Source organism: Phascolarctos cinereus, unplaced genomic scaffold, assembly GCF_003287225.1.
Source record: "Phascolarctos cinereus isolate Bilbo 61053 unplaced genomic scaffold, phaCin_HiC Scaffold_726;HRSCAF=1367, whole genome shotgun sequence".
Lineage (NCBI taxonomy): Eukaryota > Metazoa > Chordata > Mammalia > Diprotodontia > Phascolarctidae > Phascolarctos > Phascolarctos cinereus.
Window position 1 is genome coordinate 392,728,128 of NW_027556098.1, and position 26,449 is coordinate 392,754,576.

At 44.5% G+C, this 26,449-nt stretch overlaps 1 protein-coding gene across 7 annotated transcripts in view; it reads left to right on the forward strand.

Moving 5' to 3' along the window:
• Positions 1-230: 230 nt before the first annotated feature.
• Positions 231-26,449, forward strand: part of LOC110199627 (alpha-enolase-like) — a 35,815-nt gene continuing 9,596 nt past the window's right edge. For 3 of the 7 annotated variants that reach the window (XR_002322013.2, XM_020974504.2, XM_020974535.2), the window contains exons 1-6: positions 262-331; positions 766-806; positions 6,123-6,216; positions 12,739-12,834; positions 20,505-20,563; positions 24,654-24,723. Coding sequence is in view for 6 of the 7 variants with exons in the window: in XM_020974504.2 (XP_020830163.1) it covers positions 6,132-6,216; positions 12,739-12,834; positions 20,505-20,563; positions 24,654-24,723 (310 nt within the window). In the remaining variant the exon portion in view is untranslated. Of the gene's footprint in view, positions 332-765; positions 807-6,122; positions 6,217-7,672; positions 7,746-12,738; positions 12,835-20,504; positions 20,564-24,548; positions 24,555-24,651; positions 24,724-26,449 lie in introns of those variants that run through there. The other 4 variants (XM_020974519.2, XM_020974513.2, XM_020974527.2 and 1 more) reach the window with 4 other exon arrangements.

Sequence of the window (26,449 nt, forward strand, 5' to 3'; positions counted from 1 at the left end):
GGTGCTTAGCTCGGAGGAAGAGCTTAATAAAGGTTTACCGTTTGTCTGCCTAGCCCTGGCTGAGAGCCAAAGTGCGGCAATCTCTCCATCACCACCCCATCGCCCACCCAGAGCAGGGATGGGGTGCGCATGCGCAATCGCCACTCGCACGCGGCCCCAACCGGTTGAACGGAAATCGGGCATGAGGGGTAGCTGAGGCGAGGGCAAAGGGGGCAGGGGCCCAGTGGGGTGGGGGAGGGAAGGGGGGGCTAGGGAAGAGGGCCGAGGTGTCGTAGGAGAGATTTTGGACCAAAGGAGCACTCGGCCCTGAGGGAGGCCAGTCTCTGCCAAAGTACGTGAGCTGCGCGGCCCACCCACTCAGGAGGCCGGGGCGAGAGGGACTGCCCGCTCCACCAATGGGGAGGGAGGATGCAAGGGTGGTGCCGGGGATTGGCAAATAGGTGATGGGGGGAGTCTAAAAAAAGTACCGCCCCCTCCGCCAAAGCCTAGACCGGAAATATGAGGGAGAGGAGGAGGAGGAGAGGGAGGAGCCCGACGGGGAGGGTGTGGCTCGGGAGTGATGGAGGGAGAAAGAGGCTGGCCTGGGCTGGTCCTTTTGGGGGAGGGGAGAGAGAACAGAGGAAAGAGGGAAAGAGATAGATAGATGGATGGATGGATGGATAGATAGATTAGAGAGAGAGAGAGAGAGAGAGAGAGAGAGAGAGAGAGAGGTGGGAGAAGGAATCCGTAGTTAATGCACCCCATTGGTGTCAACCCCATCCACAGCCTTTTTCCTCTTCGTGAAGGCGAAGAAGCCTCAAGACCAGGTAAGGAAGGTGGCTCCTGCCAGAGGCAAGCCTTTATTAAGCGCCAACTGTGTGCCAGACTCTGCTGATGCTAAGGATGCTAAGAAAAGCAAAAACAGCCCCTGCCCTCAGGGAGCTTCCAGTCTAATGGGCGAGCCAAGAAGTGTATAACCAAGTCCATACAGAATCTGTGTAGAGTAGGAAGGAGGTAAGCTTAGAGGGGAAGGCTCACAGCCTCATTCATCTCTAAAAGGGACTTTATGATCTAGGCCTAGATTCACAGCCCTAGGGCTGGAACGGCCCAACGAAACCATTGAGCCCAACTTCTCCTTTTACAGTCAAGGTAACCCAGAAATGGAAAGTAGCATTTGCCTCAAGGCACCCAGCAACCTGGAAGCCATCATCTTGTCCAGCTTCCACATTTTACAGAAGGGATGGGAATTGCCCAAGGTGGCATCTCTAACAACCTCTTCATTTTACAGATGAGGAATCTGAGGCTCAGCTGCAAGAGAGTGGGGGTGGGGAATGGGTGACAACATTCAAGGGACAGAGCTGGCATTCAAACACGGATTCTCCTATTCCAGACTGGGCTACCTTGACTCTGCCTGTCTCCAACATCCTCCAGTTTCATTGTTCTGTGACCTACTCTTTCTCATAGCACCAGTCAAATTTGAGCATCATGGTCTGTTCCAGGAAAGGGACTTTACCTGTGGTTTCATTAGTAGAGGGAATACTTCACCAGTGCAAGTTGGCACTTTCTCTGCAACTTATAGTGATAGAGAGAGGCTTAGAGTAAAGGTGTCAAACTCAGGGTTCCAGAACCAGATAAAATGTAATTGGGAAATATTTAACTCAATAAAAATGCGAAGTGTAGATAATGTTAATTTGTGTTTTTTTAAGTCAGTATGGGGCCCACAGGGATCTAATTTATTTGAGTTTGACATTGCTGGCCTAGAGAACTGTGACAGTAAGTGTCTTGCCCAGGGTCACAGCCAGTATGTATCAGAGGTTAGACCTGAACCCATGTTGAACTGGCTTAGAGTAAATAGCTCACATTTTTTAAACATTATAACATTCCCAAGCACTTCATGTATTTATTTCATTTGATTTGAAATTAGAAGAGATGTTAGGGGTCATTTATTCTAAGCCCATCATTTCTTACCAGAGGAAACAGGCCAGAAAGCTTAAAAGATCATACAATTGCAGATTCATCATAGCTCAAGGTGCCTTGGGGAGGGGACAATATTTAGTTTATCTCATCTTACAGGTGAGGAAACTGAGACCCAGTGAAATGATTTACCCATGTCACAGCAGTAATAAATGGGAGAGCTAGGATCCAAGCCCAGTTTCTCTAATTCTAAAGTCAGCTATATTTCCAGTGTACTTTGCCAAGGCTTTAAGGATTTCATTTTAATTAGATTTTTTTTAATTCCAAAAGGGTGGCCTGATTTTCCACTTTTCCCTTCAAAGAACTAGATGTTGCAGCCAATATGGTCTACTTGTCCATTCACAAATACATCATAGTTTCCTCCTGTAATTGGAATGCCTTCTTCTCTCATCTTTACTTACTGAAATCCCCAGTCCTTCAAATCCTTCCATTCTTCCATTCAAATGCTGCTTATTACCGTGGTGTCTTCTCTAATCACCTTGGCATGAAATATCCTTCTCTCTGTTCTCAATTAATCAACAATTATTTATTAAGGACCTACCGTGTACTCGGTAAAGGAGATATAAATAAAAATGAAACAGTCTCTGCCCTCTAGGAACTTATATTCTACGGGGGTTGGGAGGGATAATTTGTTCATAGATAAGTAAATACAGGATCGTGCAATGAACAAGCAAATATTAAATTCCCACTATGTCCAGGGTACTGGGCTAGGTTCTAGGACATACTCACCCAAATGGATCTGTGACCGAATTATCAGGATGTTTGCTCAAATGATATAAATCTTAACCCAGTCATTCTTCTTCTGGGCAACATTTATCCACATCTTCCTGTCAGTTTGCCACAGGTGGTTCACTTGACATTTTGGAGACCTTCCTCAGCCTCTGCTGACATTGAGAGGAGATGAGTGGACCATTCCCTTGTAATCCGTAGCCTTCATCCTATAGGCTGTGATGACATCATCTTTTACTTCTGTTCATCAGAGTTCCTCATTGGCTATCTCTGGCAGCCTGCTCAAACCCACCTTTCCATCGTTCTACCAGAGAGATCCTGGAAGACATTGACTGAACGTTGACAGAATTTGCTTTTGGACTGGACCTTTAATTCCATTAGTATAGAGAATTCCTGGGAGAAAACTCCTTCTACCTAGGCAGATATGCATCCTGAGGCACTGAGAAGTTCCATGATTTGCTAGGGTCACACAGTCAGTGTATTTCTCAGGCACACTTGACCTTAGTTCTTCCTCCCTGCAAAGCTACCCGGATCAGCTTCCACACTACCCTGTACTTCTTCTGGGGCTTGATGTAACTGGCAGAATATTGGTATTGAAAAGGCAGACCTTTGTTTCCTGGAGAATATAAAATATTAGGGTCTTTAAAGGAGCTTTCAAATGTTATTTTCTGAAGGTAATCCAATCCATTCTTCCCCCCTCAACCCAGCTCATCCATTTGTATTGTTTGTCCCCAGTGGACATAATGTTAGGCAAGCTCTATAGGTTGTTCATCCAACTGCATGGCATAATCTGGTCAATAGACAGCCTTCAACCACTTGGTTTCTTTGTGTGGTTGTTTATATCCAGCTTTTTTGAGTGGCTATAGGTAGCTTCCCTGGGGTTTTACATTATTTCAGTGTTTGATATAACCAGTAAAAACATAGGATATATATTTCTTAAAAAGCTCAGGGATGGGGGTGGAAGGCACAAACAACGGAGGAAACAGGAACGATATCTTCAATCAATTGTGTATTTATTAAATGCTTTATGCCAGCACTGTCCTAGGTGCTCAGGGTTCAGAGAAAAAAAAGTGAAACAATATCTGCCCTCAAGGAGCTTGCATTCTATTTGAGGAAACATCATACATACAAATAAATATACAGTAAAAAGTAATTGGGGCATTCAATTAAGGCGTCGTGTGGAAGGTGGCATTTGAGGTCAGCTTTGTTGAGGAGGGAGTGCCACTTCTTCACTGTCTCTAAGCCACACTTCCCATTCTCCTGCTAGGTTTCTAGCCACTGATTGTTGAGCAGTTCGCTTTCTCTTGCCTAGGCTATCATGTCTGCAACATGTGACCTCTTCACCACATTTCCTTCCCTCCTTTCCAGTTCTAGTTTGGAGGAAAGGATATTATTATATCAATGCTGCCATTCCTAGTAAGGATACGTCAGTCAAATACCTTCTGACTCAGTTGACCATTCTTTCTGACTTCATGTCCAAAGCACTTCTCCCTGGCCCTGCCTCACTCAAATCCAATTCAGCACACAAGTCAAGACACCACACTCATGATGCCATTGGTCCTCTTCGAGAATGAAGGACGAATAGATAGAGCTCTGGCCTTGGAGTCAGGAGGACCTGAGTTCAAACCTGGCCTCAGACACTTGACACTGACTAGCTGTGTGACCCTGGGCAAGTCACTTAACCCCACTGCCTAGCAAAAAAAAAAAAGAGAGAGAAGAATGAAGGACAAACACCACCACCACCACCAACTCCCTCTTCTGTTCCGTCTTCCACTTTTTGAATATAAGCTTCTTGAGGGCAGGAACTGTCTCTCTTGTTTCTGCTTGTGTGCCCAGTGCTTAGCACAGTGCCTACCACAAAATGCTTAGTAAATGCTTTTTCATTCATTCATTCTGGGCTGGGGGGACAACTGAGCAAAAGCAGGAAGAGAAGAGAGAAGGTTGTGTATGAGGAAATCAAGACTAATTTGACAGGACCGTCGTGTGAAGGGGAGTAATATATAATAAGGCTGACTCGGGGGATTGGAGCCCGCTTGGGAGAGGCTTTCAGTGCCAAAGAGAGGAGTTGTGTTTAATAGTGGAGCTGCAGAGGTAATACTGAGCAGAAGGGTGATGTGGTGAGACCTGCACTTTAGGCCTATCAATTTGATGGTCGTATGGCTTGGAGTTAGGAGAGACTAGACACAGGGAGATCAGTTATGGAACTTACAAGCAAGAGGTAATGAGGGCCTGGACTAGAGTGGTCGTCCAAGTAGAAGAAAGAGATCTTGAGGAGGATGAGCTGACCAGACTTCTTGTTGTTGCTCCCTTGTTCTCAGAGAGGGCCATGACATCAGGAAGGTGATGCCATGACCTGCAAGTGAATTGGATTGAAGTGAGGTAGGGCTGTGCAAAGTCGCCAGCCTCACTTTCTCCTCTGGAGCCATCTGCGTCCAGTGGCAAGATATAGATTAGGACAACTGGAGGTGGCCCCCAACCAGACTTAACAAGTGATTGGATATATTGGAGAGAGGTGAGGTTAGGATATTGGATATCCTGTTGGATAGGTTAGAGAGAAGAGTTGAAGATTAATCCAAGGTTTTGAACCTGAGTGACTGGAGGAATGGGGGTGCCTTCTACTTAGCCCCTGCCTACCTTTCCAGTCTTCTTACATCTTACATTCCCCCCTTCTAATGTATCCTACAACCCAGTGACACTGGCCTCCTTGCTATACCTCCTTGAAGACCCTCCGTCTCCCAACTCTGGGCATTTTCACTGACTATCCCCTTAGGCCTATGTTGCTCTACCATCACCTCTGCCTTCTGGCTTTCCTAGTCCCCCTTGATTCTAATTCCTTCCTTCTGTTTATTTTCTACAAGAAGCCTTTCCCAGTCCCTCTTAATTCTGGTGACTTGCCTCTGTTAATTATTTCCTATTCTGTATATAGCTCATTTGTACCTAGTGGTTTACATGTTATCTCCCCCATTAGATTGTGAGCTTTTTGAGGGTGGGGATTTTTGCCTTTCTTTGCATCCCTAGCACTTAGCACAGTGCCTGTCACGTCGCAGGCACTTAATAAATAGAGGCACGATGCTAGCTGGCTGACTATTAACCCTTAACAGAAGTGGAGAAGTTGGGGGAGGGGTGGGTTTTGGCCAAAAGATGAGTCCTGTTTTGGATGTAAAATTGAGATGCCAGTGAATCAGTTGGGAGGAGATGTTAAGCAGGTGCAGTACTTGGCTTGTCGTACTCGGGAATCTCACCATATCCAGCCTTCTATCAGAGATATTTGTATGTGTGTTTTGTCTCTCCTACACTCCTTTATGGTAAGACTATGTCTTGTATAAATGTGTACTCCACATAGTGCCTTCAGTAAAGCTGACACCCAAATATTTGTTGGACAAATGAAAACATGCAGATGGTACGTGCTAAAACTTTTAATTCATCTTTATTCCTCACAGAATTTCGCCATGTCTATTACCAAGATCCATGCCAGGGAGATCTTCGACTCTCGTGGAAACCCCACAGTTGAGGTTGATCTCCACACTCATAAAGGTACATGCCCCCTTTGCCTTCCTGGTCCCCAGGCCCTCTTCCAGATACGTTAACATTGGCACAGAATGGCTCCTAGGGACAAAGAGGTGAGGCGGAAAGATCAAATCAAGACCTTCTACCTCAAAAATGTCTCCAAGGTGCAAATCCCCGTCTTTGTTGCCCAGTGGGGCCTTCATTTGCTTGGTTGGTAGATAACCTGGTGTTCCCTCGTGATCAAACAAGCAAGTGTTCTGGACACTGTGGAGAAACCCTTTTATTCAAAGTAGATGGATGTGGACAGGAGTTGTAAGGATGCCAGCTGGACTGTGCTTTGTCTGACAAGCAGGAAAAAAGGAAAAGCCTGGATAAGTATGAGGCCAAATACGTAGAGTATGTTCACTTCCATATTTTCTTACTCCCGTCAAAGATCTGATTTTATCCGCATGGGTGCCCCCTTCTCTGAAGCAGCTCATAATCCATAGTAGGTGATATTCATGAGTTGTTATGGCCAAAATAATTCATCACTTTGTAGCAAGGAGCACCTTGCTTGTATCCTGCTGGCTTAGCCTTTAAGAAACCAGGGTTCCCCCTGCTCCAGTGTGAGGCATCTGAGTAGACACAATCCCTTTGTAACCAGAGAGTAGGAACACAGAGGTAAGACAAAACAACTCCTCTGGAAAAATTATGTGGCCACTGCCATTCTTTTCAGGAAGCAGGAGGGGCAGTGTTTGTGGTGTTCCTGGCAAACAGTAGGGTTGGGGGTTCTTAAGGAGATCCCTTTTGTTAATTCAAAGAGATTTCTCCCCCTTTTTGTAGTCCCCTGTGTCTTAGTTTACAGCTGCCTCCTGAACTGTTTTATACATGAAAAATTAAAAGGAAACAGTCTCCAGGCTAAATGATACTAGTGGTACTAAGGATACTGCTTCCTGGGGAGAGCTGAGTCTGTCCCACTGTGAGTTCTGCCTTGACTACTGAAACCCTTTAGCCTGTCAGAGATGGTATAGAGGGGATTCATGAATCAGGTGGTGGGGTCGGACTGAATGTCTTTCTAACTCTAGGATTCTATAAGCCTCCCTTTCTTCTCCCTACCTCTTTCCCTCCTGCTTACCAAAAAATCTGTGCCTTTCACTGACATGAGAGTCTGTCTTCTGCTACTTCATCATGATTGCTTTCAGGGTTAAGCCAGCTTCCTAAAGTAGGTACTCTCAAAGAGTCAATCCTTCTGGGTACATGCCTTCTATCATTCCCTTCATGATGTGAGGCTCTGCTGTTTGGTCAGAGTGTGAAACTGGCCTAGCAGAAATTAATAGAATTTTTTTTTAATAACCAAGAGGTCTAGAGATAAAAGTGGGAGGGGACTAAAGGGAGAATGTTTTAAGGAAGCTGGGTTAGTCTCAACCGGAATGGCATTTCTAAAGATCCCTCCCCACCTTGAATTCTGTGAACTATGTTGACATTGCCTCTTGACACAGGCTGGCTGAGTGACCTGGCTCTTAGGCAGTTACAGGGGTTTTGCTGATCACTGCCTGCAGCGAGAGTTCCCATGCCAGGTATTGCCTTCACTAATGAAGTCTTGGGTCCAGACCAAAAAAAGACAAAAAAAATTGTTCTCTAATAAGAATTTTCCAAATATAGAGTAAACCCAAGCTCTTTTCCCAATATTTTTTCCATGTATTATGAAGGTGAACATAATGGAGGAAGAATCCACATAGCCTGTCCAAAATTGGAATAGTTGTTAGTGTGTGGTCATTGGAAGTGTCCAAGCAAAGCCTTGATGAAGGGAAAGGAGCATGCATTTATTAAGCACCTACCACATGCACTTTACAAATATTATCTCATTTGATCCTCCCCACAACCCTGGGAGGGAGATGCTGAATTATGATCCCCAAACTGAGGTAGACAAAGGTTAAATGAGTTGCCCAGAGACACACAGCTGGGAAGTATCTGCAGCTCGATGTAAACTCAGAAATTCTTGCCTCTAAGCCCAGAACTCTACCCACCACACCACCAGCTACCTCAGCCTTCATGGCCACCTCTCCAAGTGTTTGTAGAAAGTATTTCTCCTTCCAGCGTGGAAGCTTAGACTAAATGACCTCTTAAGTCCCAACTGTGTGATTCACTTATAAAGGGGGCCTTGGAGGAAAATCTTATAGCCACATGCCTATAGAATGAGGCTTTTTGCTCACAGGGGAACAGCAAATACTGTCTTCATTGAAGAGACTTTTCCCTTTCTTCCTTATTATCTTTCTTCTAAACTCATCAAGCTCTCTCTGTAGTTCCCTCTTACTGTGTGGTGGTGGTTTTTAAATCTCCATGTTCATTATTCCCTGTAAAATAATGATCACGATCAGACCTTTAAGAGATTCTCATCAGCAAAAGCTCTATGCCAAATAATAGCTTAAATCTCACAAGAGCCAATCTGCATGACAGCAGAACTGAGGGTATTTTTACCTGATACCCCCAGAAGCTTCTTAGCTAGTAGCAAAACAGTTCAACAGCCTTGCAGTCAGCACTATTCCTGGGTGTGAGGGGGGAGTTAGATTCCATTACTTTTTCCTTCTAACTTGGGTCATATGTGACTCACAGACTGTCCTACTTGGAAAGGAACTCAGAGGCCAGATAGTCAAGCCCATACTTGAACAAGAATATACCCTTCTGTATATTCACATTTATTCCTTCCTCACTTCTTAAACTGTGGTCGAGACCCACATGGGTTGTGACCACAGTTTAAGAAGTGCAGGAAGGGGTCGAGAGTAGAAAAAGTTTAAGAAGCCCTGCTTTAGACAACTCTTCTTTTCCCTCCTCATTGGAATTATTTCCCTCTTGTATCTCCATTCAGAATGTCATTCTTTAGAAATTCCCATTTCTCCCAGACCTAAGCTTATATCCACTGTAGAATTTTAAGTCATGGATTCCTTTTTTTTTTTCCTTTTCTCTTTGGTGAAGCAATCAGGATTAAGTGACTTGTCCAGGATCACACACCTACTGTCAAGTGTCTGAGGCCAGAATTGAACTCAGATCCTCCTGACTCCAAGGGTAGAGCTCTAGGCACTGTGCCACCTAGCTGCCCTAGTCATGGATTCCTACCATGTTTTCTCTGAACCCATGGAAATCTGTTCTCCCAGAATCTAGGGAGTATGACAGATTATATCCTATCACATATTCCAAAATGTAATGTGCACTTCCTCCCAAGTTTCCAGTCCTTTCCACTCCAGCAGTTTTTCCTCATTAGTGAGAATCCTATCCAAAATAGAAGTTTCCCTCCTTCGTTCCTCTGCTCTTTGAAGATGAAATTGACATTGATTCAAGAAGTTATTAAGCTGTCCTGCTGTGGTCAAAGAGAATTTCCAGCAGAAATCTAGACCAGTACTTAATATGTCATCCCTCCATGCTAGGTTTATCATCATTTTCCTGATTTCCTCATGTATTTCTTCCATCTTCCAGCAGTCTGAAATATACTATGATGTCTGTTGTTTCTCTCTGCCTCTTGTCCTTCACCCAGATGACCTCCACCAGGCTCTGCCCTCCCCCTTATTCCTGATTTCCCTTCATGAATATTTCCTTTCAACATATGCCATCCCCATTCCCTTTTACCTATTGTGATTTCTTTTGAATAAGGTATCCTCTTTCAAAACTAATTCAAGTCATGGATCTCATCCTACCAAGCTTCGGTAATAGCTATGAAGTCTCCATACGTCCCGGTCTCTAAATCACCTAACTCGCTACTCATGCTTTGTGCATTTAAACATGTGTAAATAACCGGAACCACGATTTTTACTGGTGGCTTCTTTCTTCAGTTTGGTCTCTGGTGATTTCTGAGGATCTGCTTTCTTCTTCGTACAGTAGCTCCTTGTAGATGGTGCCATCTTGGTGGGTTTTCATAAGCATTTTAACTCCCTCCTTTTTCCTTTTCAGTTTGAAGCCCTTTTGTAATTAAATGTGCAAGGCCCTACACAAATATATTCTTACCAGCCTTTAAGTATATTCCACTCCTGAGTAAGAGCATGTTATTTCAGTATTTTAAACTGTGGTCCAGAATTCCCAGTCACATTTTTAGAAACTGTTTTATTGATCTGTTCACTTTCCAGTCCAAGCAGAACGAGAATGGGAATCCCCTCTATAATTGCCCCAATTATTGCCCTATCCTGTCTCCACTGGAGGGGTAAACTCAATCTTATGTGTAATTGCATTCCATAATTGCTAGGAAGTTCATAGATTTAGAGCTGAGAGGTTAAGTGAGAGATTATCCAGTCTGCTCCTTCATTTGTGGGGGGAAGCAAGCTCATAGAGGTTAAGTGACTTGCCCAAGGTCACACAAGCAGCAGGTTGCAGAGCCAGGATCTGAACCCTGGTCCTCTAACTCCAAATCCAGTGGTCTTTACCCTGCACCATCCTGCCTGGTTGAGTCAGAAATGTGATGTGGCATCAAAAAAAAAAACTGGTGTTATTTTATGCAGCATTAAGAGAGACGTAATACACAGAACAAAGGAGAGGGGGATCCTCAGTGCTCAGCTCAGTCCCTGCCCCATACGTAGTATCAGATGACTTAACAGCCAACTTTAAAGAGCCATAGAAATACTACCTATCAAGTAATAGTAGTAGGTGAGTAATAAGTGCTCATTAACATGCTGTTAACTTGACAATAGTGCCCTGGGCAAGCCACAAACTAGATTTAGTTCTTGGGTCCACATTTTAAGAAAAGCCATATAGAGGAGCAGCTGGGTGGCACAGTGGATAGAGCACCGGCCCTGAAGTCAGGAGGACCTGAGTTCAAATCCGGCCTCAGACCAAACACTTGACACTTACTAGCTGTGTGACCCTGGGCAAGTCACTTAACCCCAATTGCCTAAAAAGAAAAGAAAAGCCACATAGAAAAGCTAGAACATATCCAGAAGAAGGTAACTAGGATGGTGAGAAAACTACAGAGTGCCCAATTGGAGAATCAGTTGAAGGGACCTATAGGATGTTTAGCCAATAGAGGAGGAGACTCTGGGGGCCAGGACGCTGCATTCAAGTGTTGGAAGCTCTGGCAGGTAGAAGGGAGACTGGGCTCTTTCTGCTTGGCTGTAGTGGGTAGAAGTGAGTAGAAACAGTGGGTGGAAGTTTTAAGCTTGGTATAAGGACAAACTTCCTGACAATTGGAGCATCCCAAAAGTGGAATGGATTTCCTTGGGAAATAATGTGTAACTTCTCGCTAGAGGCCTTCAGACAGAGCCTGGCTGGCCACTCATTGTTGGTAATGTTCTTTGCTGCCCGACTTCCCAGTACCATTCCCAAAGCCATGGAATAACTTAAACTTGAGTTTATCAAAGTCCTTTATTGACACATAGCACTAGTTAAAATGTGTAGAAGATGAGTTTATTGTGTGTGTAGTCTTGAGTCCTTCCACTAACATCTGAGTGCCAGACATCATGTTCATGAAGTCATTTTTTTTTTTTGCTTTTGAGTTTAAAATTTTTCTCCCCTTTCCTCCCCACTACCCCACCAAAACGGCAAATAATCTGATGTAGGCTATACATATGCATTCCTATTAAACATGTTTTCACATTAGTGATGTCGTAAGTAAGAATTAAAACCAATAGGAGGAACCACCAGAAAGAGGAAACAAAACACAACAGAAGAAAAAAAATAGCAAATAGTATGCTTCGATATGCATTCAAACTCCAAAGTTCTTTCTTTGGATGTGGATAGCATTATGAAGTCACTTTCTACTCTCCTCTCCATTCTCTAAAGTCACTCAATGGTCCCTCCTGGATTTTACATTTTAATTCTTTATCCATATTCCCTAGTAATTAACATGCATCAGCATTGCCGCCATTGCCCAGCCTCTGCCCCTCTCTCTCTCTTCCAAAATTAGCTTCATGGGGATGCCAGACGCATGCTTGCCCCCCACCCCATGTATTGGGGATCTGCTCCTCTTCCAGCTTTATCCATAACCACAAGTTTCCCTGATTATCTCTTGTCCAATTCTGACAACATCAGTCCTTAGGTTGTGACCCAAGCAGGAGTTAGGGAAGGGGCAAAAGAGCAGACCTCAAAGCTTCTCTTAAGCCCGTACCTGCCTTAATTGACTTTGTCCTGGGACCTGAGCCAGCTCCTGGTCAGGCTGGATCATTCCAGCCCTTAGCCAGTTTAATCCTTTGGCCACCACGACATTGTAGGAGGAATTCTTGTTCAGATTGGTTGGAACAGAGGATCTCTGAGCTCCCTTCCAACTCTTTGAATCAGCGAGATCTGCCTCTCAAACTTATGTCTACTGCTCCGTGTTCTGTCCTTGGGAGCCCAGCAGAACCACCCCAACAGCTCCTCCACGGAGCATTCCTTCAGTACTATTGCATGCCTTTCCCTAAATCTTCTCTAGACCAAATATCTGGTTCTTTCAGTTACTCATTATAGGGCATGGCTTCCAGGCCACTCACCATCCTTTTTGCCCTTGCCTTGTGAGTGGGAGAGGAAGTTACCCACGTGGGGTTTGGATGTCTGTGCTAGCTGACCTCACTTTTTCATTTACCACTCTGTTCTGTTCTTTTCCTTATCATACAGGTATCTTCCGAGCTGCGGTGCCCAGTGGCGCTTCTACTGGCATCTATGAAGCCTTAGAACTCCGAGACAATGATAAGAGCTACCTCCTGGGGAAAGGTAAAAGATTGGCAGCATCCTTTCTCCTTGTAGGAGGCATCCTAAACTGTGAAATCAGGTGCTGTTCCTCCAACTTCAGTAGTTTTCCACCTGTTATATATTTGTGGTTGTATATGAGAAGGAGTCTCTAACCCCAGGCATTTACTGTTGATGGCAAATATATATATATATATATATATATATGTCATTAGACTTTGTAAGAAAGTTGCATTTCTTAGCTTTTCCTGCTTCTTTTTGCTTATGATTTTGGAATCTTCAGATGTTTTGCAGCACATTCCTATTGAAGTATATGGCACTTAAGGAGCAGGAAGCAACAGGGAGTGCAGAATGTGGGGTTCTAATCCCAGGTTTGGCACAGCTTGAGCCTGAGCTAGGTCCCTTCAGTTTCCACAAATGATACTTTAAGAAAAGTGCCCCATAGGTTGTAGAGTGCTATGTAAACTGGGTTGTAAACATTCGTGAAATACTGGGTTAGACAGATAAAGTCAGACTGAGGACCTGTGGCCTATTAATTTGACTCAGTAGCTGCCCTCAAAGGCAGTGGGGCATAGTAGAAAGAAGGCTGGGCTTGGAATCAGGAGAGTCCAGCACTTGCAGCTCTGGATTTACTGGCAAGACACTTCAACTGTGGGGCCTGCGTAAGTGAGGGAGAATGATGCTCAGAGTAGCCACCTCACAGTGGGTGAGGGACAGGAACCTTCACTAGAGATCTTCAAACAAACACCCAGTTGGATTCCACGTAGTGGGTATGGTATGGAGTGGATTCCTATTCAAGTATGAATTGGACCAGAGGATCCACAGAAATCCCCTCAAGTTCAGAACCAGTGACTCATAACTTGGTAGGCTTTAGACAGCACTGATTGCCTCAGCGTACTTTATATGAAGTCTCTTACTAGTTGACATGATACTATGATATTAATAAATTCCCATTTCTGCCACTCCCAGACAGTAGCTTGGCTTTTGGTCATCTAGGCCTAATTCTCTGATATTCATAGCCCTTCCTTTTGGCCATTGGTAGAGGTCATTTATCACCATCCTGCAGCCAGTCATCCCTTTATTTTATTTTATTTTATTTTATTTGCTTTTTAGGCAATTGGGGTTGAGTGACTTGCCCAGGGTCACACAGCTAGTAAGTGTCAAGTGTTTGGTCTGAGGCCGGATTTGAACTCAGGTCCTCCTGACTTCAGGGCCGGTGCTCTATCCAGTGCGCCACCTAGCTGCCCGCAGTCATCCCTTTTATACCTGGATATAAAGGATTGGCTCAGAGCTATGTAGTTTAATTCCACAGATGTTTCCAGAGGAATCCCAAGACTGCCCCACTTTCCCATGTCAGAGGCCCCACTTGGAATCTTAGCACCTTCACATCCTCCCTAGTAATCACTACAGTTTTTGAATGGATCAGATCAGACTAGGAAACAGACAGAGTGTTCGCATTCACTGTGCTTTTTCCTGGCCTGTGCTGTGTGCTGGTCACATCCAAGAATTATCAGGAACTGAAGACATTTCAGGGATTTGATGATGATTCTCATAGTTGTCCTGGACAGCTATCTGCCTGTGCTACTACCTCTGTCTGGGAGCATTCAACTTGGTGCCCAGTGTCAGAAGTCAGGGGTTTCTTGCCTCCCCAACCCTAAAAGGTGCTCCGTAAAAAGTCTTTAGTAGTCACTTATTGGAAGGCCCTGAACTCAGCCTTAAGGTTCCTATCATGGGTCTCACCATCATTGAGTCCCCAGGTGGTAAATGGCCCTGGTTTCTGGTAGTCCCCATTTTCCTTGTACAAAACTGCCCTCAGGCTCTCCAGGCTGGCATCTGTGCCTACTTGGCAGAAGCTTACCTGAATTAACAAAGGCAACCCAGGTGTGTGTGTGTGTTTGTGAGGCAATTGATTAGATTCCCGAAGATCTGGTCACATTTTTCATTTCAGCAATCTCCTTTGTGCAGAACACTTCCTGAACTTCTCTTCGGGTCTTCTTCCTATTAGTTCTTCTGGCAAGACCTACATGGGCTATGGCTATGTGTTATTGGCATTGTTTTTCACAGATCTTCAAAATTACTACCACTGCTAAAAATAGAGTCAGTTAATAAGAATTATAACCAACATTTACATAGCACTTCAAGCCTTACAGGGTACTTTACAAATACCTCGTTTTATCCTCACAGCAGCTTTGAGTGGTAACTGTTGCTATCATCCTCATTTTATAGTTGAAACTAGGGCAGAACAATGAAGTAACCTGCCCAGGGCCACAGAGCTAGTGAGCATCCAAGGCCGGATTTGAATTCAGATCTTCCTGCCTGCAGGCCCAGTGTTCTAATCACTGCACCGCCTTGGGATGTGGTCAGGCAGTAAGTGCTTCTGTCTTCCCAGGGTCAGTAACACTCCCTACTGAGACAGTGTCACTCATATATTCAAAAGATGCTCTGAGAAACAACAAACACTTTTATTGAGCATGTGCTATGTAGAGGACACTCTGGTAGGCCCCTGAAATACAAAAGCACAAATGGCTCCTATTCTCAGGAAGCTTATCTTTAGATCATAAGTCTCCAACCGCTCTAGCTTAGACGTCTTCAGGATTACATGATGTTGGGGATAGAGCACTGAACTTGGAGTCATGAAGGCCTGAATCAAAGTCCTGCCTCAGCTACCTACTGTGTGACCCTGGGAAAATCACATCAGCTCTCTGAGCCTCATCTGTAAAATGAGAGCGTTGAACACGAAAATCCCTTTTGGTTTTAAATCTATTATGGCATCATTTAAACACCTTCCCAAACACGATGATGTCACCAAGGGAGACCAAGAGTTCATATTGTACTCCACTTGTTCTACAAGCAGATGACGTGGAGATCCCTCGCATGTGCTCAAACACGACAGGCGAAGGCAGCTGTCTTATTGTCATTTACCATTGGACTCTAAAATAATAAAATAGCTAGCATTTATATAATGCTTTAAGCAAGGTACTTGGCCTAGAGGATCTCCTTTGAACTTCTTCACAAATATAGGAAGTGAGTTCTATTATTATCCCCATTTTACAAAGGAGGAAACCAAGGCTTGTCCAGGGTCACCCAAGAGAGTTTCTGAGTCTTCCTGACTCCATGTCTAGCCCTCTATTCCCTGCACCACTGAGCTGCCTGTGATAATGTTTCCTGCTCAGGCCTAACATTGAGAGCCACGGACTGCCAGACTTTTTGGCCTCAGAGTATGGCACACTAATCCACGTATTTATTTCACGTATTAACCATCTGGCAGCTGGCTTAGTCTTCCTCCCCAGCAGAACCACAAGCAGCGCCTAAGGTTCACAAGACTGAATAGCAGTGCCATTGACAGCTCTTTCCGGCCCTTCCATAGTAAGCCTGCTGCCTCAGAGAGGGTCATTTGTCAACACTATTCTCAGATTGCTCAGCAGTAAACAAGGTAGTGTGTGCATTTAATTCAACAAATGTATTCAAGGTGACGGCAATACTGAGACAAAGACAAAACAGTCCCTGCCCTCAAAGAGCTTACGTTCTGTTGGAAGGTACACCCTGTTCAGAGATAAGTAAATAGGAAGTGTACATAGTGATTTCAAGAGGGAAGAGAGCATGGACCAGGAGCAGCTTCCTATGTAGGATATGATCCCTGAGCTGTGCTTGGAAGAGACAGAAGTGAGATGGGAGTGCATTTCAGATGTGGAGGACACGAGCCCAGAGGAGGTTAGAGTTGAGCACTATATAGGGAACACTTATAGGCCAGTCTGATTGGAAAAGTGCACTGAAAACACAAGAGACCTAGAGGAGATTTTCTTCCTTAGGCGACCTTTGTGTCCCTAGAGACCTAGGGAGTTTTCCTGTGCAAACCTCTAGAACCCCTTAATGATGCCGAGGGCTGTAGGAGTGGCCTTGAAGTTTGGCATGGCAGAAAACTTCTATGTATTCTGCCAGCACTCTTTTCATTTTCTTTCTTTGTTTGTTTGTTTTTGTTTTTAGGCAATTGGGGTTAAGTGACTTGCCCAGGGTCACACAGCTAGTAAGTGTCAAGTGTCTGGTCTGAGGCTGGATTTGAACTCAGGTCCTCCTGACTTCAGGGCCGGTGCTCTATCCACTGCGCCACCCAGCTGCCCCCTCCTTTCTTTTTCTTAGAGATTTTTGGCTCCTGGGGTTCTGCTCGCTGGCCACTGTACCTGATGAGAGCTTGGAGGAGATTGGAATGTGTTCCAGTGAAAGCAGAAACCCCATGCATAGTACAGTCACGTTGGCCATTTTCTTAGAAAGACCAGATGTGTTACAACATACTCCTGTGTGAGAAGTACCCTTCACTGAAGCTGTGGAGACCTAGTCCTCTCAAAAGAAATACACCTAGACGTGCAGGCTTCCAGTTTGACTTGCAGCGTCTCCAGACAGTCACCTGGCAGGTTCTCTCAAACACAGCCAAGTCTTCTTTTCTCTTAGTCTTGATCAGCATTTTAGCTCATGGTCCTGTGAGTCCTGGAGAAATGGGGGCAGAGGCCTTGACGGGAGTTCTTTTACCCAGCATCTTGTAGCTGATGCTGAGGTCGGGCAGGAAGATGTAGGTACAGATCTCATTTGTGACATTTGTTAGCTGTTTCTTCATCTGTAAAATGATGTAATAATGTTAACAGCAACTACTTGTCGGTCAGTAGACATTAATTGAGGGCCTACTTAGTAGGTTCCCAAAGTGGGCAATACTGCCCCCTGGGGGGCACTGGAATGATCCAAGGAAGGGCTGGTAGCCTCAGGTGCAACTGAGGGACGGGAAAAAAAATAAGGGGGCAGTGGAAGCATATGGAAAGAAGAGAAGAGAAGAAAATTTTGAAAAACTGTTCATATGTGTTTTATCTGTTGTGTAATGGAGTTAAAGTCATAGTGATTACATTATTTTCCAAATAAACACATAAAATGCAAGTTATAACCTATCAGTGGTCAAGTCTGACAACAGGTCTTAACAAGCAAGTGTTAGTAGGTGATCCTGTCACGCATTTTCAGGAAGTGTAGCATGCATTGGCCAGAATGTGTGTGTGTGTGTGATGAGTTGTTTATAGTACTATACTGTATGGTTACATGATGCAATATTGTATCATCAAAATTTTAATGCAGGAAAAAAACCAACAAATTTACAACAAATTATTAAATTTAAGATGCATCATTTTTTTAAAAAAAGATTTTACATTTTTTTGAAATGATTCAAATATTTTTTAAAAACATGTTAAAGGGTTAAAGAAAGTAGATTTCCAGGGGGCACTGAGTAAATTTTTTCTAAAAGGGGGCGGTAGGCCAAATAAGTTTGGAATCCCCTGGCCTACTACTACACTGTGCCAAGCACTAGGGATACAAGGATAGGCAAAAGACAGCCCCTGCCCTCAAGGAGATCACAATCTAATGGGAAAGACAACATGCAAAGAACTGTGTACAAACAGCATGCATACAGAATAAATGGGAAATCATTAAAAGAGGGAAGGCAATAGAATTAACAGGGATTGGGAAAGGGTTTCTGTAGAGGGTGAGATTTTAGTTGAGACTTGAAGGGAGCCAGTAGATAGAGATGAGGAAGGTGAGCGTTCCAGGCCTGAGGGACAGCCAGAGAGAATCCCCAGAGCCAGGAGGTGGAGGCCTTATTCATGGAACAGTCAGGAGGCCAGTGTCACCGGATCTAAGGGTATGTGTGGGGGAGTCATATGTAAGACTAGAAAGGTGGGAGGCACTAGGTTATGCAGGGCTTCGAAAGCCAGGCACAGAATTTTCTATTTGATCCTGGCAGTGACACTGGAGTTTGAGGAAGCAGGTGACATGTTGTAAAACTCTAATGAAATGATGTTTGTCCAGCACTTAGCAAACCTTCACATATAAACACCAGCTTTGAGGATGGTTCCCACAGGTGTCCACGAAATCAGCTTCTGTGATGCTGAATTGATTGTCTTTTTGGATGCTCAGAAGTCATGTCCAGAGAGCACAAAATCAGATCAGCAAAATAGCAGATGAACAGTGTAGAATCACACCGAAACCAGAAAAATAAAGAATTGTGAAAATTAACTCTGCACGGTGGCGTGTCACCAAAATCAGAACATAAAAGAACTACAGAAATACCTTAAAAATATAAAAGAGCCAAACTACAGGAAGACCAGCTAAAGCTCTTAAATAATCCAATGTCAACAACAGAAATAGAGCTAGCTGAGGAAGAAGTCAAGTGTCCATTCTGCCCACAGTGGTAGCAGATGAGCAGGGATAGTTTAGTTGATGCCCTCAGTCCCTCAGCCCAAGCCCCCCCAATCCCAGCAGAAGGAGGAAATTGAACAGCGTTCTGGAATGCAGGTTTCACAGCTGGGACTGGCTTAGACAGATTATCCTTCACACTAGTCCCTAGTACCTGAGATGCTGGCACAAGGTCCTTTTGGGCTAATTTGCCTTTCTTCTGACAGCCCTCTCTCCTGGCTTGTCTTCTCTGGCAAATTTTATTGTGAATAACTGGGAAGTCCTGCTTTTCAGACAGCTATAATTGTCATTAAATAGATTTATACCAACATTCTTTTGAGCGCTTGAGCAAGCCTAATGTGGTTTGTGTGGCCTAAGATTACTGTACCTTTAATCATCATTTTCTGCAGTAAATTTGTACATAGCTGTACATTCTCTCTGGTATGCAACATCAGAGCCTCAGTACTCTCTATAAAAGTGATCCAGAGTCTGCCATCATCCCATGCTTCAGGGCATCTCAGGGGCTCAGAGGAGGGCTAAGGGTTTCATGTGGTGGTGCAAGATCTCACCTGGTTTATAGGGAAGCTAGGAGTTGCCAGCATAGAAGATGGAAGAAAAAGGGAGAAAGTGCCAGGCAGAAGGGAGCATGGCTAGAACATAGAGACCATCCCCCCAAACCAGAGATGCATTCTTACTACCACAGACTCCTCAGTAGATCAGCCTAACGATCCACATTGGAAAAATTCAATGGATGGAAAATGCCTGCTCAGACTATGACTTGCAATGGGAAGGACAAGTTCAATGGCAGAACTCTTCTAGTGATAATGGGTGGCTATACATCGTGGAGCACCATGGTTTCCAAAGAATTGAAATTGCATTTGACCCCAAGTCCAGGGGAAAGGCCAGTGAAGCCCTGCACATAAGTGGCATGACAGATGCCATCCAGAAAAAGGCCAGTTGTGTGACAAAAACGAACCAAAGGGTAGCATCCTGGCTCTGTTAGCCTCTGCTAAGAAGGCAGCTGCCCAAATTAAAAAGCGAACTGTTGTTCAAGAAAGAGTAGGGGTACATGGAGGTTGCCCTAGCCTTTGCCTGAAGACTTTTAATAAGGCATAGCCTGCTCTCTCCTGAAGCTGCCCAGTCTACTTCTGTATAGCTTGAATAGTTACCTCCCCAAAATTTGCCTCTCTGTTCTGCCCTCTGGGCCCAGGTAGAACTAAACTCACTTCTCCTGTACACGACCACACTTTGGATACTTGAGGACAGCTAGTATGCCTCCTTTTCCAAGAGCATGGCCATCTGTTGGTTTTAACCCCCTAGATTCATGAGGCAAAATCACCCAGACGAGGCAAGAAAGCCCAAAAGATCCGGTGAGGAAAGAGGTGGGAATTTCAAGGCATCATGAAATAGCTTGCATACTTTGTGTTCCACTCTAACTTTGGAACAACTACACGTTGATGTCAGTGGTTTCATTTTCTCCTTCTTTTCAGGTGTCTCAAAAGCTATTGACCATATCAACCACACTATTGCCCCAGCACTGATTAACAAGGTAAGAGCCTTTCTTATTTTAATTAATACGTAATAATGTAACCAATCAGAGTAATTCCAAATTCCTGTCGTTTTTCCTCCTTCTTAAAAAAAAAAAGCTGGAAAAATCAGCAGATTTTGAATACCTGGGAATGATTTAGCCCACTCTGACCTATTAGGTCTTTTTAATAGGTTCAAATGGGAGAATCTCTGAAAAAAGCTGATACTAATGTCTGAGTGACCTGTGTATCCATCTTCCTTCCCAAGACTCTGAGCATCAGTTGAAATTATAAGGAGAGGGGGAGCTATGAAAGTCTCTTTCTCTCTCTCTCTCTCATCTGAGCCACCTCTCTCTCTCTCTCTCTCTCTCTCTCCCCCTCTCCCTCTTTCACAGTGAAGCAGGGGAGGGACCTAGAAACACTATTCCCTTATCATGTTCACCTGACATTTTTATCAATGAATTGGATGGATAATGGTGTAGATGGCATCTTAATCAAACTCATAGATGCCCCAAATGCAGTAAAGTTAGCTCACTCAGTGAATGGTAGTCAATATAAAAAAATATCTGAACAGGCTAGAGCAGAGATGTCAAACCTGAAGCCTGCATGCAGCCTGCAACACTCAGCCTGAACCAGATTAAGATATAATTATGAAATATTGAACAAAATAAAATATGATAAAATATACATAACATTACATTTTAAAATCAAGTTGCTATGCAACCCATAGAGATCCTTATGTATGGATCAGTGGCTCCTGTTTCTGTTTTGTGTTTGACACCACTGGGCTAGACCATTGGACTTATGAAATGTAATCTGATTTATATTTAATAGGGATAGATGTAAAGTCTTATACTTGGGTTCAAATTCTCAAGGTGAAGGAGGAATAGTAAGACAATAGTTTCCCTCAAAAACACTCTGCGGGTCTTTGTTTCCCTACAAGCTCACTTGGAGTCATCAGGAGAAGGTAACAGGTAGCCAAGCAAATGGGCTGTCCTGCCACGCCTGGAACACACACACACACACACACACACACACACACACACACACACACACACACACACAGCCTTTGGCTGTTAGTGTTTCCCACAGTGAAACGACATTGAAATTATTTTACCAATATTTTATGTAAACTTATATGTCTGAACATTTCCTCTCCCAGTTGAATACAAACTACTTCAGGGTTCTTCTCCTTGGGTTTCTTTTCTGTCTGTATCATCATACCCAGCTTATAGATGCCTGACACAGCAGCCACTTCAGAAATGCTTGTTTGGATAGAGCTGCGGCCTTGGAGTCAGGAGGACCTGAGTTCAAATCCAGCGTCAGACATTTGACACTTACTAGCTGTGTGACAAGTCACTTAACCCCAATTGCCTCACCAAAAAAAAAAAAAAGCTTGGTTTTGGTTGGAGGCCGAGCTTCCAAGAAGAGCACTGTATGTTTAGAGCTGGAAGGTACCTTAGAGGTCATTTAGTCCAGCCCTATCATTTGAAAGATGAGACCCAGGAAAGTTAAATGACTTGGCTGTGGTCACACCCAGCAAGTGAAAAAGGCAGAATTTGAACCCAGGTCCCCTGATTGCACCCCCAGGCTCTTTTCTTCTGTGCACACCCCATCGAGAGCACTGCATTCACGTCTGGGCACCGTGGGTTAGGGAAGCGGTGGCTGGAGATTGAGTTCAAGGCCATGAAGAGCCCAGAGTTAACGCCGTATGAGAATAATTTGAGTGAACCTTCAGATGTTTAGCCTGGAGAAGGGAAAACTCCAAGGGGCATGGTGAGCCACCTCCAAGTACTTGGAAAGCCATCTCATTCAGTGTGTTCTGTGTGGCCCCAGAGGGCAGAATTCACCTCGGCTCAGCTAGCCTTTATTAAGGCACCATTCTAGGCTTGCTGCTGGGGAGGCAAAGATAGAAATGATGCACTTCTGCCCTCAACGAGCTTACTTTCTCCTGGCTGGGGTAGAAGAAGTGAAGAGGCCATTTGAGGCTTGGTGCCAGAAAGCTTTGTCAAAAAGCAGAACGGGGCAGCTTCCAGAGGGCCCTCCTGGAGCCTTCAGACGCTGGAGCACTGGGCACTGGCCTCTGCAGCACATTGGGATTCTGGGACTTTCTCTGAACTGCAGATTTCCTATTTTAGGGCTTAAAAAAAGGGGGGGGCAGAGAATTTCCATCTGAGCTAGGGACAGGCTTTTTTTTCAGGTTTAGTAATGGTATTTATTGGCTAAAGGTACTCTACTTCTCCCTCTCCATACCCCTCCATTGAAAAAAAATGAGGCAGAAAAAAAATACATCACAAATATGCATTATCACATAAAATGATCATGTACATAATTAAGCAATGTGCCATGTCCAAAAATGGCACCTATAGGGACAGACATTTTCCCATTTGCCCTATTTCAGCAGGTAATGTTAATGACCCACCTTTGGCTTTAGCAAGTCTTTGCTATTTAGTCTTCCCAGTTCTTACCTGACTCATCACCTGAAATTTCATCATCTTAGATATTGATTCAGCTTTGATACTCATGGATAGATGAATAGATGGATGGATGGATGGATGGATGGATGGATGGATGGATGGATGGATGGATAGTTGGATGTTCAGTCATTTCAATCATATCTGACTCTTTGTGACCCCATTTGGGGTTTTCTTGACAAAGATACTGGTGTGGGTTGCCATTTCCTTCTCTGTCTCATTTTACAGATGAGGAAACTGAGGCAAACAGGGTTAAGTGACCTGCCTAGGGTCACACAGCTAGTAAGTATCTGAGGCCAGATTTGAACTCAGGAAGATGAGTCTTCCTGACTCCAGGCCTGGAGCTCTGTCCATTGCACCACCTCCTAGCTGTCCAAAGCAAGCCTTGCAACCTTAATATTTACCTTGGGAGGTTGTTTACTTCACTCTTGTTAGCTCAAACCTTGTATTATTTGCAACTCCCAAAAAGACCTCTTATTCCCTGCATCACTGTGAATCCAAACCCTTATGTCCAGATCCCAGTAGGTCAGGGATTATTTTATTTAGGTGTCCCCAGTGCTTTCCACAGACCAGTGAGTGAATGTTTTGCTGAATTAAATTGAATTATTTCCCCCTGTAAAAGCCCATGGCCACGTCCTGGGGAATAGGCAGTCAGGGCTTGGCTGGGGCAAAGAAAGGGCTTAGAAAATCCTAATTTTGCCAGTAGTAATAATAATAATTAAAGGTAAAAGGATATTTGAAAAAAAGTTTTAAATGGCATGATATTTTGAATATGTTGTGGTCCCAGTGTGGTATAATGATGAGAATAACTCTTTCTTTACCAGTTGATAGAAACTCGTTTTCAGTGGCGCTCAGCAGGGCTGGCGGAGCAGGTGGCCCTCCGCTACTATACTGGGAACCACCAGTGGTGAGAGGAAGGAGGATGAAGAGTGCTCTTTAAGCCATAAAGAGATTGAAGGCAGAGAGCATGCTGTGCATCACCGCTCTTGACTCTCAACATGGTGCAGTGCACATGGCTGTTCAGTGTTGACCATGCCTTTGTTCCTGACAGGTGTAGTCTGGTATAATCGACAGTGATGAACTTGGAATTAGGAAGACTTGGGTTCAAACCCAGCCTCTGACGCTTGTGTGCATTTGGAGCTTGGACACGTCAGCTAAGCTCTGTGCCTCAAGCAACTCTCTAAGATTTAACTACTACATCATGGAGGGCTTGGGATCTGCACTGGGGTCAGAAGGAGTGTCCGGTACTGCCCAAATCCCCCTCAGATATTCACAGAGATCACCCGGACAATGTCTGGTTATTCATCAGATGCTGTCTTAGTAGAGGAAGGAAAATGGTGACAAGAAGTAGTCGGATGTGTCTTTATCACCCTGAGCCATGAAGGTGAAATCGGAGGCAGGCGTACACAAGTGTCTCACGTGCGACTGATTTTCATTGAATATTTTAATGAACTAATTAATTGATTTACTGACTACTCCCTCTTAGATTTTGTGTTCCTTAAGACCAATCAGATGTGTGTCAACTGATCACTGATTAACAATTCAGGAGTGACCCCTGCCAAAAGCTGGGTCACTGCCTGCAGGCTGCCATCCTGGGGAGCTTGTCTTCCCTACAGCACACCTCTCTTCTACCTTACAGAAACTTAATGTCGTGGAGCAGGAGAAAATTGACTACCTAATGCTGAACATGGATGGCACTGAGAATAAAAGTGAGTCACTAACACGGAAATGAGAGGTCAAGTCAGCGAGCATTTGGGCTGAGCTCAGTCCTTGCCCTCCAGGAGCACACAGTCTACTGGTGACCATAGCTGTGTACGAACAAGATAGAGAAGGTGGCCATGGGAACTGGTCTGACTGAAGGCCCTACCTAGCGAGGAAGGGGATTAGGACTGGCTTCTGGCAGAAGGTGGGGCCTGGGAAGCCGGGAGGGAGGGACCAGAGGAAGAGCATTCCCGGCCTGGGGACCAGAGAGAGGCCTGAGAACCCTACTAGTGGAGTCGGGAAGGGTGCGTGTCTTTGCATAGTCTTCCCTGACAGTAAGGAAAGGCACTTCTTGAGGCTCCTTCTAGTTTTCTTGTATTACCAGGAAAAAGAGTTTGGATTCCTTTGTGCCAGTGGAGTGTCTGTTGTTCCTTTCCAGCTGTAGCCATAAAGAAATCTTGGGGTTTTGGCAGTTTTGGGGACCTGGGCTACCAGGTGCGGTGGATAGAGCACCAGGCCTGGAGTCAGGAAGTTCAAATCCAGCCTCAGATACTTCTAGCTGTGTGATCCTGGGCAAGTCACATCACTCTGTTTGCCTCCGTTTCCTCATCTGTAAAATGAGCTGAAGAACCGCTTCAAACCACTTCAGTATCCTTGCCAAGAAAACCCCAAATGGGGTCACATGGAGTCGGATACAACTGAAATGACTGAAGGAATGAACAAGGGTTGTATTGCCCATGGTGGTTGTCCTGGAGTCCCTAGCTGTATGCACATCCTTTCCTGCCAGATGTATTTAGGTAGCATTTAACTGCTTCGGAATGGACTTTGCTTTCCTTTGTATCCCAGAGATCTGTATCTGAGATATAGTAGGACAAAAGATATTCCTGCTGCTCAACCTTTGGGAGCTCAGCTTTCCCTCTTCTCCCCTCCCCTGGACCTACAGTGTACCCTTCAGGGCTTTCACCCTTGGGTGTGTTTATCTGTTTGCCCCCCTTCTGGGTGAGCTAAGCAACTTAAGGTCACCCGGATCTCTCTCTCTCCCCCTCTTCCTCCATTTCCCTTTCTCCCTCTCCCTCTCCCCTTTCCTTCTTCCCTTCCCCTTCCCCCTCCCTCTTCTTCTGTCTCTTCCTCTATCTGCAGTAGCTAGCCCGGTGCTTTGTACATAGTACTTAATAAGTCTTGTTTGCTGAATTCAATTGGATTTGCCCTGACAAGAATTACAAAACTCTAGAGGGAAAGGTTTGCTATGGGAAATAGCCAATGTGTGTTTCATGGTTTAGAATCCCTGGTTATAGAATTTGCTAAAGCTGAAATTCAAATCCCATTCCCTTGGCTGAGGAAATCAACTGAAAGTGTAGTCCTCCTGTTTAGAACTCTCCCTGCCCAAACAGGAGATGGTTTGTGTTTCTGATTGGCAGACTGTTAAAAAAAATTTTTTTTAATTTAAAAAAAGGCTGCAGCGAAGCCAGTGGGTATGTCAGCTAAATTGATTTTTAAAAATAAAAAGAAGCGCCCCCAGGCACTGATATCCCCAAAAGAATTAGGAATCTTTAAGCTGCAGCCACCCTCCAAGGCCTCTGCACATTTTCTTTCACTGTGCCTTGTGCAAGAAAGGTCTTTATGCCCCTCTCTTATCTCTTAAAGCCTACTTTAAACATCACTTCCTCCTGGAATCCTTTACTGAGCCACCTTTGCCTTCAGACTTCCTTTATTTTGTCTCTCTCTCCAATGTAC